Source organism: Lepus europaeus, chromosome 7 (genome assembly GCF_033115175.1).
Source record: "Lepus europaeus isolate LE1 chromosome 7, mLepTim1.pri, whole genome shotgun sequence".
Taxonomy (NCBI): domain Eukaryota; kingdom Metazoa; phylum Chordata; class Mammalia; order Lagomorpha; family Leporidae; genus Lepus; species Lepus europaeus.
Window position 1 is genome coordinate 14,228,973 of NC_084833.1, and position 15,834 is coordinate 14,244,806.

At 55.7% G+C, this 15,834-nt stretch overlaps 2 protein-coding genes across 2 annotated transcripts in view; one reads left to right on the forward strand and one right to left on the reverse strand.

Annotated features, from left to right (window-relative positions):
• Positions 1-3,478, reverse strand: part of P2RX3 (purinergic receptor P2X 3) — a 31,024-nt gene extending 27,546 nt beyond the window's left edge. Inside the window, exon 1 of the mRNA XM_062197896.1 lies at positions 3,360-3,478. Coding sequence (XP_062053880.1) covers positions 3,360-3,478 — 119 coding nt within the window. The remainder of the gene's footprint in view (positions 1-3,359) is intronic.
• Positions 3,479-5,353: 1,875 nt separating this feature from the next.
• Positions 5,354-14,895, forward strand: SSRP1 (structure specific recognition protein 1). Its single transcript, XM_062196128.1, has 17 exons — positions 5,354-5,456; positions 5,842-6,013; positions 6,445-6,630; positions 7,592-7,697; positions 7,978-8,168; positions 8,242-8,472; positions 8,624-8,727; positions 8,828-8,956; positions 9,185-9,406; positions 10,092-10,164; positions 10,582-10,720; positions 10,827-10,872; positions 12,518-12,647; positions 13,006-13,176; positions 13,362-13,450; positions 13,975-14,161; positions 14,415-14,895. Exons 2-17 carry the CDS (start codon positions 5,960-5,962, stop codon positions 14,484-14,486), a joined length of 2,130 nt encoding a protein of 709 aa, XP_062052112.1. The 5' UTR covers positions 5,354-5,456; positions 5,842-5,959; the 3' UTR covers positions 14,487-14,895.
• Positions 14,896-15,834: the final 939 nt, after the last annotated feature.

Below are 15,834 nucleotides of genomic sequence, written 5' to 3' on the forward strand. Positions count from 1 at the left end.
AGATTGGTCTTGGTAAGAGGAGGAAGAAGACAGGCAAGGCAGGCCTGTGATTGGTTGGAGGAACCATCAACCACCACTGGTTTTCCCAAGGAATGGGGTATCAAAGGGCTGGGAAATGCCTTGCCTGAAATGAGGCAGCTTCTTTGTGAAGGCCCCTTGACCAACCCCAGGCCAAGCACCAGCCAGCATTTGTAAAGATTCAGGTCCCAGGGTTTCCTTCTACTTCCTCCTTAGGTCTCCACATGGGATCCAGAATGGGGGTTAATGTTAGGAAGTCCCACCCCATGGGGTGAGAAGCACCAGGTCAGTCCTGGTCTCTGTGCACTGGGGCTGTGTAAAGGAGACAGAGAAGATGTGGAGTCCACCACAGACACGCAGCCCAGGGCTTCAGGCGGGGGTGACTGTGTAGAGATAGCTAGATGCTGTGCCGTTGCAAATGCACGAAGAAATGGCTGGTTCTCCCTAGTTATGTTCTGGGTCAGTTCTGTCCACATGGTGGGATGACAGGGCCCAGCACTAGTTAGACATTACCATCACGGCAGTAAAAATCCTTACACAGTCTGCCAAGTCTGAACTGCTATTGTCTCTTTCCACTTCTTTTTCTTCTTCTTCTTCTTTTTTTTTGACAGGCAGAGTGAGAGAGAGAGAGAGAGACAGAGAGAAAGGTCTTCCTTTTCCATTGGTCCACCCCCCAAATGGCCGCTACGGCCGGCGCTGTGCCAATTCGAAGCTAGGAGCCAGGTGCTTCCTCCTGGTCTCCCATGTGGGTGCAGGGCCCAAGCACTTGGGCCATCCTCCACTGCCTTCCCAGGCCACAGCAGAGAGCTGGACTGGAAGAGGAGCAACAGGGACAGAATCTGGCTCCCCAAGCGGAACTAGAACCCAGGGTGCTGGCGCCACAGGCAGAGGATTAGCAAAGTGAGCCGCAGCGCTGGCTTCTTTCCACTTCTTAACAAGTTTTCCTGCACCCACTCTCACCCTCTCCAGTGCCTTGGCATGTAAGAAAAAGGTGACCTTCATAACTCAGATCTCATCATGTCTGTCCCTCTCCATCTCTCACACACATGTGTGCAGTTAAACGCTTCTGTGGGCAAGCTCTCTGAGAGTCTGGAGAATGGCCTCTGTGTGCGCATCCACCGGACAGCACCTTTGCCTCTGCTCCCTCCGTTCCAGCCACAGCACCCTCTGCTAGGCTCTTTCCCCATGCTGGGATGGGCTCTCAGCCTCGGGCCTTCCTTTTTTTTCCCCATCAGTCTTTCAGGTCCTGGCTCGGTCATCACATCTGCAGGAACACTTTCCTTCCTCCCTGCCCACCCTCATAGCAATAGTGGCTCTCCTAGTTCAGTACACCTCTGAGTCATAGTTGCAACTCGATGTTTGTGAGGTCATGGAATTATTGTTTTATACTGGAAGCCCCATGAGGGCGTGGACCCTGTCTGCTTTTGTCTACCATTCCATCTTGGTGCACAATGCCTGGCCGGAAGGGATACTTACTGGCTACATTTTTTTTTTTTTTTTTTGCTGAATTTACTATGACAGGTTCATGAAGTCACAGAAGTGCATGGGCTCATATGTCCAGAGATGGATGGGCTCAGGCCAAAGGGCTAGACGGCAGAGTGCACGGATGTAACTGGAAGGCACTGCTCCGTGGGGAGCTGTCAGGCTGGGAGATGGATGGGGCTGGAAACCAAGATGCCAAAGAGCCTCGCGTGCTTGCTGCAGCCCCCTGCACTGCAGCATCCCATCTGATGCTAACGAGGGAGAAACATGAGCAGGAGCGGCTGTCCAGGAGCCTGCATCTCTACCTCCCATGACTCCTGGCTACAGCCAACGGAGCCAGCCAGGCTGGGGATGTGCTGAGACAGCTTTTGCGCTCACCTGGCCCAGCACACTGTCTCGTGGCTATAAATGGTCCCAGCCTTGAGCAAACACACAAACATGGGATGTTTGAGAACCCACTTTGAACTGAGCTCAGGAGATACAGATGCAGAACATCAGCAAACATCACATCTCACCAAACCTCAGTACTGGAAGGGAATGCCAGGCTGTTCAACCACTCCCCAAAGCTACTCTACTAGCCCTGCAAGGAGCACCGGATGCGCACCCTTGCTACAGGATCCTCAAACAGAAGCCTACGGGCTTTTGTCAAGCATGTGGAGCAAAAAAAAATTGCTTAATAAATAATATCTTCCCATTGTTTCACGCACATCCTTACTCACTACTCTAACCTTTCATGTAAGCAGGCTCCAGCACACACACGCACACACACACACACACTCAGGACGTCTCCATCACTTGCCTGAATTCATTAATGATGGGCAATCCCTGGCTTGCTATCTCACACAGAGACCGACTGTCTTGAGAAGCATTGTGAAACTAGGCACCCACACAACAGAAAAGAAAACTTCTGAGGTTCTGCCCATGTTTTCAGATGCCCACTGCTATGTGGAAATGACCACAAGAAAGATAGAACCTGTCTTTTTCCTGCCTCCCTCTTGCCACCCCCAGCCGCTGTCTGGTCCATGGCCCTTTGTGTGTATGGAGGTGTGAGCCTCCAAGAGGTGGGGCCGAGAGGGGTTGTCTGGGCCTGGCTGGCTGCCAGGAGCTCAGGCTGGGTAGTCAGGCACCAAGGCGGGCAGAGGCAGCGAACCTGTGCTGTCCGACAACGGGCAGTCCTGGATTCTTGCAGAGGGACCCCTGCTCTGTTTAGGAACACTACCTTTCCCCTCTGCACACTCTCCCCTTGAGTGTTATCTGTGCCATCCCAGGGGGCAGCTCCCATCTTTGTCCCAGCCTCCAAGAACAAGGGTTTCTCCCCTTTCCAAGCCCTCTCACCGTCTCCCCACGCCAGGAGGGGAGTTCCTCGTCCCAACGCAGAGCGGTTCTCCCTCCCTCTCACCCACCATGAATCCCATCAACCGATCAATCCTTACCATCTCCCTTGTTTCCAGGCCTCCCCCAGGCTCCCTTGCCTTTTTGAGACCCCAAAGAGCTGACTGAAGGGACTGGGAAGATGTGGGGAGGGGCTGGCTGTTCTCTGGTTGGGGGGGCTGGAAGAGAGAGAGAAAGTAGAGGAGAGGGGCCACCTGGGATTGCTCCCGGTGGAGGGCAGTTCCGGGCCAAAGACCCCATTCCTTGGATTGTGGATCTAGAAGCCATTCTCCATCTCTGGAGGACTTACTGGGAAAAAGTATTCACCTGGGGGCCAGATCCCAGGTACGTGGGGCAGACGCTAGTCCGTAGGAAGTGGCTGCACAGTGCAAAATGTCTCCCCCAAAAGGCAAAGCCCATAAAGCTGGACAGCAGCCCTGTGGGATGGAGGGGAGGGCAGGACACCAGGCACAGGGTCACAGACTCACCCCACAAAGTAGGAGATGATCAGAAGCTGAACGGCTCGGTTGATGATCCCAATGGTCCAGCTCTTCACAACCACCGACTTGGTGGTCTCATAGGTGAAGAAGTCTGATATACAGTTCATGCTGCCAGAGAGCTCAGGGGTCCCTGGGAAGCGGCCCAATGGCAGCTCAGGAGAGACAGGTCCTTGGGACCGGGAAGCCTGGAGTAGGTAGCTCAGAGGGGCTCCAGGAATGGGAAACCTGTTCCTTTAAGCCAGACAACCCCAGCCTAGTGCCCAGGCTCTCTCTGCTCTTGACACTCTGGCTGCCAAGAGTCCAGGGCCAGGGCGGGGGACCCCCCCTTTTTATTTGTCTCCACCCCACTCTCCTGTGATGTCACGGCAGGGGTGGGGTCTCCAAGCCTGGGCTCCTGATTGCCTGGGATGCAGCTGGCTAGGGCCCTCTGGGACTCGTGTTTTATCTGCACTCTGTCTATCGCTTCTGTTCCGATCTCTTCTGTTGCATCCTCATCCCAGCTCACCAGCTGCTTTGAGCTCTCCCTAAAGCCCCTTGCAAATGCCCCATCCCCCAGCCACCTAATAATCCATCTGAACTGGGTAGCCCCTTTCATCTGTGAGTGCCTGTCTCCTTCCACCCAATTCTGCAGCCACCCCCTCCCTCCCTGAGTTGCCTCCAACAGCATGAGTTGGGGGGAGGGTGTGTCTTCAATATTTTCCCGGATCTCTTGGGAGGGAGTAAATAGCAAACAGTCATATATTTTTAAACTGTAATTGATCATAGCTAAAGCGCTACCTGTAGCATAGCAGTTTTATATGTATACATACATATAACTTATACAGCAATTATATATATATATATATATATATATATATATATATATAGCAGTTATATGTATATACACACTCTCAGGTCATTTGATGGATTAGGCTTCTGTGGAAGGCTGGGGTTGTTTTCAGTTTGTTCATTGAAATCCTAGAAGTGTGTTGGATTAATTACAGCCCCCGGTACACTGAATTTATATTCAGATAATGCTAGAATAGCCACTATCCAGAGGTTAAAAGCCATGATTTTGGGGTGGGGGTGGGGGTAACGGTCTGTTGTCTCTTATCCCAGGACTGAGTTAGCTGGTGTAACCAGCGTCAGGGAAATCTTGAGTTTCAATATTCCGTGTAACGAATGCTTTTCTGCAGGACACACGGGCTCAGAGGATGGGGACGTAAAGCCACTGTGGTTACAGCAGAAGAGAAGGGGACGGGAGTTCTGAGGAGAGGCGGCTCCCCGTCTCCACCTTGGTGGCCGACTCCCAGAGCCGCTGGGCAACTGCTCTCCGCAGGAGGCTGGAGGAGACAAACTCCCAACCTCTCTCCCAGCTCAGGCCGTCTCCGATGTTGCTAGGTGCACCTCTTCCAAGATGAGCTCATGTGGTTTCCAATCAGTTCTGGCTCTAAGGTGAACCCGACACCGGCGCTTGAACTCGATCCTGCCGTTTGCCAGTCACTGCCAGCGCCACTGCGGTTAGAGGTGCAGAATTTGGGTGTAGACGGCGACCTCATTTCAGAAAGGATCAATCCCACTTAGCAGGGGGCAGCCGGCCAGCAAGCCTGCCACAAAGGACGCGAACGCCCGCACGCGTCTCTCTCCACGACTCTGAGGTATTTTTCTTCGTGTTCCACAGCTTCCTTTCTACCCCTACAGAAATTAACCTTTCCCCCCCAGAAATCTGACAAAATAAAGCCGCAGAACACGATTTCCCTTTAGGATCCAGTCTCCGCTTGAAGTCTCCGCAACGTTCTAAGAAGCCGGATAAGCCTTCATTTTCTAGTCAGTCGGACTTCACCGCTACCACCCCGGCCTCGGGTCCTCCAGCGTCGCCGTCGCTCTAGGCGACTGTCTCTTCGGCGGGCCCGGCTCGCGTCTCTCTAGCCAGCTCATCCTCTCGATGGTCAGTGCGCGGCTTCCGGTGGCGGGACGCGGGGCCGCGCACGCGGGAAAAGCTTCCCCAGCTATCTCCCGTTCCCCGCGTCCCCGCCCCCCTCCCCCGCATCCCCCGAAGCGCCCACCGCCCGCGCCCGGCCCGTCGCGAGGCTGCAGCTTGAGGAGGTGGGTGGTCGTCGTCCCTGGGCCCCGCTCCCCCGCGGGACGCTCCGAATGGGCCGTTCCGCGTTCGAATCTGCAGGCAGCGGGCGAATCCATTTTAGCAGGAGGGGAGAACCATGAGGGCCAGGATGGAACCTAGCGCTCTGAGCTGGGGCGCGGGAGATGTGCGCGCTGCGGGCAGGCCTTGGGGTTCCGCTGCTCGTTACCATGGCTCCCCGTGTGGCGCGCACAGAGGGTGTTGGCTTGGGGTGGCTCTCCCGGCCTGGGGCTACCGGGGATGACCCCCGGAGCACGGCACAGCCGGCCTGTGAACCCCCAGGGGCGGCCACCTGGCTCCATCCGTGAGCAGAGCGCGGCGCTGCGTTTCATGACTCTCTCTTGAATTCAGATTCCCAACCTGCTGACCATCTGCACACTCACCCAGGACTTGGGGCCCAGCGCCCAGTGTATTCGGTTTCCCTTGTGAGGCCTAGGGCTCTGGCCCAGGCCACCAGGGGCAGGTCAACATGGCAGAGACACTGGAGTTCAACGATGTCTATCAGGAGGTGAAAGGCTCCATGGTGAGAAGGGCTTGGGTTTTTCATAGAGATGGAAGGAGGGAGCGAGCTAAAATTGATGAACACGAACGAGAGCTTGTCCTGGTGACGTTTCTACTGGGAAAAGGAAGTCTCTGTATAACGTGCACCTGGTGTTTCCCCCCAATAAAAGGCAATTCTGAAAAGTCGCAGGAGTTGTAGAATCTCAGGGTGTGAAGGGACCGTATTTGCTAATCTGTGTTTCAAACGAGGACACTGAGGGCCTGCACAGGTTCTGGATACCCGAGCCAGGTGCAGAACCGAGACTTCCTGGACACTTGTGTCTCCTTACTGGTCCTCACTTCAGCTGTTGCTCCTGCCCTGATCACCTGGCAGCCAGAGTGAATGCTGGGTAGAGCTGCACCCAGGACACGGTCTGTACTGTCCCCGTGCATCTGGGCTCACTTTTCCAACAGAATGATGGTCGGCTGAGGTTGAGTCGCCAGGGAATTATCTTCAAGAATAGCAAGACGGGCAAAGTGGACAACATTCAGGCTGGGGAGTTGACGGAGGGCATCTGGCGCCGGGTGGCTCTCGGCCACGGACTTAAACTGCTCACGAAGAATGGCCACGTCTACAAGTATGACGGCTTCCGAGAATCGGTGAGACGCCCTGTTGCCGTGAGCCCCCTTTTTACTGTGCCATCCTGTCTGCTTTTAATCTTCTAGAGGGAGTTGAGGTTCCCTCTGGTAGTGTTGCTGGTTTGGGCTCCTTGGGCAGGGCCATTGAGGCCATTGAGCAATCAGTGGTTCAGCTCTGAGCGTTCTGGAGTGTTCACAGCTTTTCTGTGTTTTGGTTCCAGAAGATCTGCTTCCTGCTGTTCTGGTTTAAATAGTGCTTTCTGCTTGGTTGCACGTATCCAGGTTCAGAATCTTAGCTTGATGCTTTAGTTTAGGTTTTGCTTTCCCATCTTAAACTGTTCTGAGTTAAAGACTTAACGTTAATGTCCACTTCTATTAAAACAATAAACACACAAAGTTTAGGAAGTCAGATAACATGGTGAGGTCCAGAGACAGGAATGCCAGTTCCTCTCTTTACTCCTCCCCTAGCCTGAAGTCCAGTTCCCAGGAGCAGTCTCTCTCCACAACCTTTTAAACCATTTCAGAGCTGAGCTGCTGAGTCAGCATGGATTTTTTTTTTTTTTAAGACTTATTTATTTATTTGAAAAGTAGAGTTACAGAGAGAGAGAGGTCTTCCATCCACTGGTTCACTCCCCAAATGGCTGCAAAGGCCAGGGCTGTACCAGGCTGAAGCCAGGAGCCAGAAGCTTCTTCTGGGTCTCCCATGTGGGTGCAGGGGCCCAGGGGCTTCGGCCATCTTCTGCTGCTTTCCCAGGTGCCTTAGCAGGGAGCTGGTTCAGAAGTGGAGCAGCTGGGACTTGAAGCAATACCTTTATGGGATGCTGACACTGCAGGCTGTGCCACAGCACCAGCTCCCTGCATGGATTTTTTTGGTAGAAGTCCCATTGGGGCAGTTTTTTGGATATAGGTAATGTCAGGACATTGATGTTGGTTAAGGCCACTGGAGCTGACTGTGGTTGCACTTTCTCCCTTCCACTCATAGGAGTTTGAGAAACTCTCTGATTTCTTCAAAACTCACTATCGCCTTGAGCTAATGGAGAAGGACCTGTGTGTGAAGGGCTGGAACTGGGGGACGGTGAAGTTTGGAGGTGAGTCCTGGGGAGACGGAGGCTTGGGGAGCAGGCAGGATCAAGGGCTGCAGCCTTTCTCGTGCTCTTCCTCTGCCAGTTTCCGGTTTCCTGTCAGGTGGGTTGCTCATTGCGTATTTACTGGGCACCTGGGGTGTCAGGCTTTGAGCCTGGTCTCGGGGTGCAGCGTGAACAAACAGCCCCAGCACCCCGCCCTGACGGAACTTCAGGATTGGTGGGCTTCTTGTTGATGCAGACTGGTGGGGAGGAGCCTGAGGCTTGAGCAGCGCTTTCCTCACAGGGCAGCTGCTTTCCTTTGACATTGGTGACCAGCCGGTCTTCGAGATACCCCTCAGCAACGTGTCCCAGTGCACCACAGGCAAGAACGAGGTGACGCTGGAATTCCACCAGAATGACGACGCGGAGGTGTCCCTCATGGAGGTCCGCTTCTACGTGCCTCCCACCCAGGAGGACGGCGTGGATCCCGTGGAGGTGAGGCCTCCCCAGGCGCCTCGGGTGCAGACGGGCTGGCCTGCTGCCAGGGTAACAGTGTGTGCTTCGGCAGGCCTTTGCCCAGAACGTGCTGTCCAAGGCGGACGTCATCCAGGCCACCGGAGACGCCATCTGCATCTTCCGGGAGCTGCAGTGCCTGACTCCCCGTGGTCGTTATGACATCCGGATTTACCCCACCTTTCTGCACCTGCACGGCAAGACCTTTGACTACAAGATCCCCTATACCACGGTCCTGCGTCTCTTCCTGCTGCCCCACAAGGATCAGCGCCAGATGTTCTTTGTGGTGAGCAGAGCCCCTGGGGGCGGAGGGTCCCGGTTTTTGTCTGAGGACTTTGTGACTGGGTCTCACTGAGGTGCAGGTCTCACTGTTGGTCCGTCTTACGTCCTGGTGGAGCCCCGCCTGGTGCTTAACCTTGTCTGCTGTTCCTTATCAGATCAGCCTGGATCCTCCCATCAAGCAGGGCCAAACCCGTTACCACTTCCTGATCCTCCTGTTCTCCAAGGACGAGGACATCTCCTTGACTCTGAACATGAATGAGTGAGTGTCTCCCTGGACTCCCTGCCGCTGTGCAGGCAGGAGGCGGATGATGCTGGCAGAAGTCTCTAATGCTGGTGATGTGATCTTGCTCTGTTTGTAGGGAAGAGGTGGAGAAGCGCTTTGAGGGGCGGCTCACCAAGAACATGTCAGGATCCCTCTACGAGATGGTCAGCCGGGTCATGAAAGCACTGGTGAACCGCAAGATCACAGTGCCAGGCAATTTCCAAGGGTGAGCGTGCGAGCCGGGGTCCCTGTCCAGGGAAGGGAAACGCTCCCTCTCCATGGCGGACCCCTTCGCAGATGGGATCGCGTGTAGTGACGGTGGTCAGTGTCTGCTGGAGCAGCCGAGTGAGACTTACCGGGCTGAGGCTTGGAGCTTACCTGTGTTGCCGCTGCCTGTGGGCCCTTTGTCTTTGCTGAGGTTGGCATTGAGTCGGCTCCCTGCTCCTTCCTTCAGGCACTCAGGGGCCCAGTGCATCACCTGTTCCTACAAGGCGAGCTCAGGACTGCTGTACCCGCTGGAGCGGGGCTTCATCTATGTCCACAAGCCCCCTGTGCACATCCGCTTTGATGAGATCTCCTTCGTCAACTTTGCTCGTGGCACCACCACCACGCGCTCCTTTGACTTCGAGATTGAGACCAAGCAGGGCACTCAGTACACCTTCAGTAGCATTGAGAGGTGAGAGCCCCCGCCAGTCACTGCCGGGTGTCCCCCGTCCTGACGCAGCCTCCACTGGGAAGCCTGGCCGGGCCTGGGGCCCTCTCTGGGCCTGTGACTCTTCTGCTTCTCTGAGGTTTGATCCTTCTCCTTGGAGTCCTCAGACTTTGGAAGCCTCTCTTGCTTTCTTTCTGTTCTTCAAAAGAAGGTTATTTTCCCTGTGTGGAAGCCGTGTGCACTTGATTCCAGCCCTGCTTCTCCTCCAGTCTGCCGGTGATGGAAACGCTGTTTCTTTCCTGGAGTGAGCTTCTTGTCTGAGAACACAGCCCCTGATGTTTAGGGTGTCCCCTGTGGGCTAAATGCTTTACCGAACGTCTTCGTGGTTAATCCTAGTAACAAGCTGGTGAAGCATGAAATACAGGCCAGTGAAAAGGTGCACGGCCCCCTGCCCGGACAGTCTTGACCCTGCAGTGTAGGTACCTGGTAAACAGGTGACCTCTGTCCATCTTGGCCTTCAAGAACGCCTCCTTCAGGACTCAGCTGTGACTCTTCCTGGCTGCTGTCCTCTAAGGGTGCTCTCTGAGCTGTTGGGGTTGACCGTGTGGCTCGGCGCTCCAGGCCCACAGTCCACCCCAGCTTCTGGGTATCTGAGCATCGTTTAGTCCTGCCCTACTCAGCTGGTGACGTGGTTCCTCTCCCCTCACAGGGAGGAGTATGGGAAGCTGTTTGATTTTGTCAACGCAAAGAAGCTCAACATCAAAAACCGAGGCTTGAAAGAGGTATCTCTGTGTGGGAAGGCTGGGGCTCTCCTGGTCCCTTTTGTAGGAGAGAAAAGGGAGAGTTTTTTTTCTGGCTTCTTTTTTCACTCTCTTCTCTTCTTACCCTTGTAGAAAAAAGAGGTGCGTGTGACCCTTTCCCTTCCTGATGCAGGTTTCCTCTGCATGACCTTAGACTCAGTCTGTGCAGCCTCTCAAGAGCCCCCCCTGTGGGGCTGGGAGTGGGAGGGGCTTGGACTAACCCAGTTGCCAGGCAGAACATGGGCACAGGCCCTGCACCTTGGCTGTGTGTGCACAGGCTAGCCCCAGGGCCTCCTGGGAGCTGCCTCTGATTTTACAGGCATGGGGGAGTGCTGTGAGTGTGCAGAGAGTCTGATTCAAGGGCAGATTGGGCCTCACTTGCATCTCTTCCCTGGACAGGGCATGAACCCAAGCTACGACGAATATGCAGACTCTGATGAAGATCAGCATGATGCCTACTTGGAGAGGATGAAGGAGGAGGGCAAGATCCGGGAAGAGAATGCCAACGACAGCAGCGATGACTCAGGAGAAGAGACTGGTGGGCCAGCCTCTGCTGGGGCTTGGGGTGGTCGCTGGGTGCCAGGGTTAAGGGAGTGAGATTTCCGTTGGGGCAGAAGCTGATGAATCCTGTGTTCTTTTTGCAGATGAGTCGTTCAACCCAGGTGAAGAGGAGGAAGACGTGGCAGAGGAGTGAGTTTTGGTTAAGATTTCTGGACGTTTCTCAGGTCCTGGCGTCAGCCACTGACCCAGAGTAGGAAAGTGACCTCCAATGAGGTGATACATGAAAATGTGTCAGAACTGCCAAGGGCTTTCTAAGTAAGTGCAAGGCATGTTTTGAAGCAGGAAAGGTACAGTGGGGGAGAGAATAGGAACGAGAACTGGTGCTTCTCCATTTACTCTCTGGGTGTGCCTGGATAAGTCCTTGGCTGCAGCTTCCTCACCTGGAAATGGCAGTGGTAGCCTTTGGGCAGGACTTTGGATTGCCAGCGTTAGAAATGTGACTTGGGGGCCGGCGCCGCGGCTCACTAGGCTAATCTTCCACCTAGCGGCGCCAGCACACCAGGTTCTAGTCCTGGTCGGGGTGCCGGATTCTGTCCCGGTTGCCCCTCTTCCAGGCCAGCTCTCTGCTGTGGCCAGGGAGTGCAGTGGAGGATGGCCCAAGTGCTTGGGCCCTGCACCCCATGGGAGACCAGGATAAGCACCTGGCTCCTGCCATCGGATCAGCATGGTGCGCCGGCGCAGCGCGCCGGCCGCGGCAGCCATTGGAGGGTGAACCAACGGCAAAGGAAGACCTTTCTCTCTGTCTCTCTCTCTCACTGTCCACTCTGCCTGTCAAAAAAAAAGAAATGTGACTCGGACTTGGAGATTTGTATAACTTCATGGAATTGGAGAGTCGGAATAGTAATTGGCTTCAGGCACTGTGGGATCTAGGAGCTCACAAGTTGTAGGGAGAATCTGAGTATTTCTTGCTTAGTGTTTATTCCTTAGTGCTAGAGGGGTTTGCCCCCTAAGGTGCCACAGGACTCTAGAAGCCCTGGGCAGGCTTAATCCTACTGGTATAGCTTCCAGAGGTGCCTCTGCCTCCGGTCTGCAGCTCAGTGAGCAGGTGTGATCACCTGTCCCCTCAGCCTGAGTTAGGAGGTGTGCAGAGGGGGCCCGACCCAGGCCACGTGCCCACCCTTAGTCTGGCTGGTGGTGCCCGACAGAACATTGGGACTCTCAACCTGGAAGGGTGGGGGATGAGTAGTGGGTAGCAGAAACCACCCAGCAGAGGCCTGCAAGCGCTGCATGCCACATGCTTGTGAAGCGTAACGAGCAAGGCCTTGGGACGGTGCCTGGAAAACTTGCGCAGCTTGTGGGTGAGGTGATTGCTGCTTTCTGAGGTTAGGGCACATTGGATAGGACAGCTGGGTTGTGCTACATTGGGTTTCATCGCTTTTGGTAGTAACTGTCTTCATCAGAAACACAACACTGTAGGAAGTGGTGAGGTGGACTTGGAGCATGCTGTAGGCCAGAGCGAGACGGTGTCTCTGTCCCTGGGCACTGGGGATGGAGTAGGCCCTGGATCAGGCCATGACGGAGAGTAGTGGAAGCCCAGTGGCTCCTCGTTTCTTGTTGATGGACTGAAGAAGTAACCTGTGGTCATTCCTGTGGTCTGCAGAGAGGGTGGTTGAAGCCACCCTAGCACAGGGGAGGGAGCAGCACTGGGGCCTGGCACGGGGGTGCTGTGGGGTCTGTGGTCTCCCCCTCCCCACCCCCTCGCTGCTTTCTGGGCAGACGACTTTGGATTTGTTTTCCACCTCCTTTCCTGAGTCCAAGCCCCACTCTCCACCAGGTTTGACAGCAACGCCTCTGCCAGCTCCTCCAGCAATGAGGGTGACAGCGACCGGGATGAGAAGAAGCGGAAGCAGCTCAAGAGGGCCAAGGTGGCCAAGGACCGTAAGAGCCGGAAGAAGCCTGTGGAGGTGACGGTTCCTCCGGACGGGAGGCTGGGGGGAGGGGCTGTTCCCTTCTGTAGCCAGTGATCGTGGCCTTGTGGGTTATCATCGGAAATGTTTGTCTCTGGTCCTGAGATAATGAGCTTCTGGAAGATCTGAAACAGGAGACAGGCTGTGTCTGCCTCAGGAGCCCACGGGAAAGGGGGCCCTTGGTGGGTACCGCCCTGGGTGTGGAGGGGAAGGCGGCACCATCTTGGCAGTCTGGCCTGGGCTACTTAGTCCTTCCTCCTCCGTTCCTCCAAGTTAAGTGGTCTGGATAGTTTCTTTGGGAGAGTGGGAGGTCTGGGAAATATGGCTGAAGGCATCTGGGATCTCTCCTGTGTAGGTGAAGAAGGGCAAGGACCCGAATGCGCCCAAGAGGCCCATGTCTGCATACATGCTGTGGCTCAATGCCAGCCGGGAGAAGATCAAGTCAGACCACCCTGGCATCAGCATCACGGATCTTTCCAAGAAGGCAGGCGAGATCTGGAAAGGAATGTCCAAAGAGAAGAAAGAGGTGGGTGGCAGCCGAGAGCAGGGGCCGGGAGGGGTCTCGTTGCTGGCGAGAGAGACTTTGTTGGGTGGGGAGTCTTGTAACTGGCAGAGGGGGCACGGGAGCCACAGTGGGACTTCTGGGCAGGTTTTGCCTGCGTCACAGAGGGAGCGTCATCGTCCGCTGTTGTCTCTCTGTGTGAGTGACAGGAGTGGGACCGCAAGGCTGAGGATGCCAGGAGAGAATATGAGAAGGCCATGAAAGAATATGAAGGGGGCCGAGGCGAGTCTTCTAAGAGGTGAGTGTTGGGAAGAAGATGGCCCAGAGGCTCTTGGCAGGGTTTTTTTTTCCGAGTGAAGTTGGGAGTTGAGGTGTTGGAGTAGATGTAGGGCTTTGACAAAGCAGGCCTGTGCTTCTCGAACCTGGGTAGGCCATTGCCCAAGAGTGGCTGAATTCAAGTCACCAGTGCAACATGGCCCTTTTCCCTGGAGGGTCAATTTCATTTGAAGATACAGGGAAGTTAAAATTATTATGGAGAAGGGTGAGAAAAATCACCTGAATTTTCAAAGATAAAGCAAGAAATGTCAAATAAGTTTGGCCTGTGGGGCTGCCTTGGGCTATGGCTTTTGAATCTTCTGGTGTATTCACTTAGGGAATGCCCTGGGGGCACCCTGGGCAGAACGGGGCAGCTGTTCACCTTGAGAGTGAACGGGGCAGTGTGGCTGGGACTGGGCACGACCTGATGTAAGCTGGGAGAGGTCTGGCCTCACCGATGACAGGGGGAGCCTGCAGGCCCAGCTCCCTTTACCTCTCCCGGTGCAGAGACAAGTCCAAGAAGAAGAAGAAAGTGAAGGCAAAGATGGAAAAGAAATCCACACCCTCCAGGGGCTCGTCGTCCAAGACGTCATCCCGGCCGCTGAGCGAGAGCTTCAAAAGCAAGGAGTTTGTGTCCAGTGACGAGAGCTCTTCAGGCGAGAACAAGAGCAAAAAGAAGAGGCGGCGGAGTGAGGTGCAGCAAGACAGCGGGCGCCCTTGGGCGGGGAAGGGTTTGGGGCGTGTGCGTCTCGGGGTGCGGGGTGTTTCCGGCTCAGGGGTTGTGGTGGGTCTGAGAGGGAGGAACTGGCAGTGGATGGGAGGGGTTCTGAGGCTGGTGAAGGTGGGTGCTGGAGCTGCCCGGGACGGGGACCAGAGCCCCGCACTGAAGCGTGGCCAGGTGTCTGGCGTGCTCTACCTTTCCCATAAGAGGCCTCTCTGGCTTTCAGGACTCAGAGGAAGAGGAGCCAGCCAGTACCCCGCCCAGCTCAGAGGACTCGGCGTCAGGATCCGATGAGTAAAGAGGAGGAAGAGAATTCGCTTGTCCCGTCACAGCCCCAGGCTCCCCACCGGGTTTTGGGCCCGGTTTCTGCTCACATGACGCGTGGTCCTCAGAGTCTGTGCCCCGGGGACACGCTCTCCCGGTGGTACGCACTTCCCTGGGATGGGGCGGTGTCTCGCTTCTGCCGCTTCACGGGATGGCGCCTTACAATCTGGGGAGAGATTGGGTGGGAGGCGGGGCACAGGACCTCGGGCCCTGCCCCGCTTTGCCCACCTTCGGGATACAGCCACCGCTATTTCTCCTTCAAGTTGCCGCAGCAGGAGTCGTGTGAAGTCAGGCCTGAGACTCCTCGGTGGGGACTATTTCTACCTTTATTTTGTATTTCTGGTCTGTGAAAATCAACATTTAATAAAGGGAACTGACTTTGGAACACGTGTCCTCCGCGTGCCTTCTCTCTAGCCCTCTTGCGCTGCTCCCCCTCGGCCCACTGTTCCTGGGCAGGGCGCTGCCGGGCAGCCGGGAAGCAGGTCTCCCAGGTCCGGCCGCACCAGCATTGGTTTTCACCCCCTCTGCCGGAATGGGCCACCTGAGAGTCTAGAAATGGGAGCTGATCTGATTAGTAAGCCTCCCTCACAGCGCCACTCCATCAGCCAGGCCAAGGGGGAGGCGGCCCTCTGCTCCTTGCTTAAATCACCTTAGGAGTCAAGGGGTCTTGGAAAGCTTGGGCTAACACAATCAGGATCGACTGTCCTCCCTGGCGAGCGGGGGAGTGGAAACCGGAGCTGGCGGAGCAGAGCGAGGGCGTGTGTGTGTGTGTGTGTGTGTGTAGGGCTGCAGGAAAGGTGTGCAGGGTGTGTGTGCGAAGCTTTTGTTCTGAGGTGCGGGAGGAAACAGAACCACACGTTAGGGTTGGAAGGAACTTAGGGCTGAGACACCGATAATGGGAGTGACCCAGGGAAGCAGGGCCGCCCAGCTGGGTGGACACACGTCCAGCAGCCACGTCGCGAACGGCCTCAGGACTCAGGTGGCTGGGAACAGGAAGCCAACCCAGTCCGCCAACACTACCCTCTCGCCCGACGTGGCTCTATGGTGCTGCAGTCCCTACGAGCGGCCGGGCCCAGGAGGGGGGCCGTGCCAAGGCTGCCTCCTCTCTAGGCGATCGTCTCGGTGGCCATTTTACCCAAGCGCTCCCAGCCGCTGAATTGCGTCAGTTTCGCCCGAATCTGAGCCCCGGGGCGGGCCCCTCATTTGCAAGATCATGAATAATTGAGTAGCGGGCCGCGTCTGTTTGCATACGGCGGGACGGGCTCGGCCCGGGCTTCCCACTCGCGGGTTCCACCGGCTCATGAATATTCACGAGGCGAGCT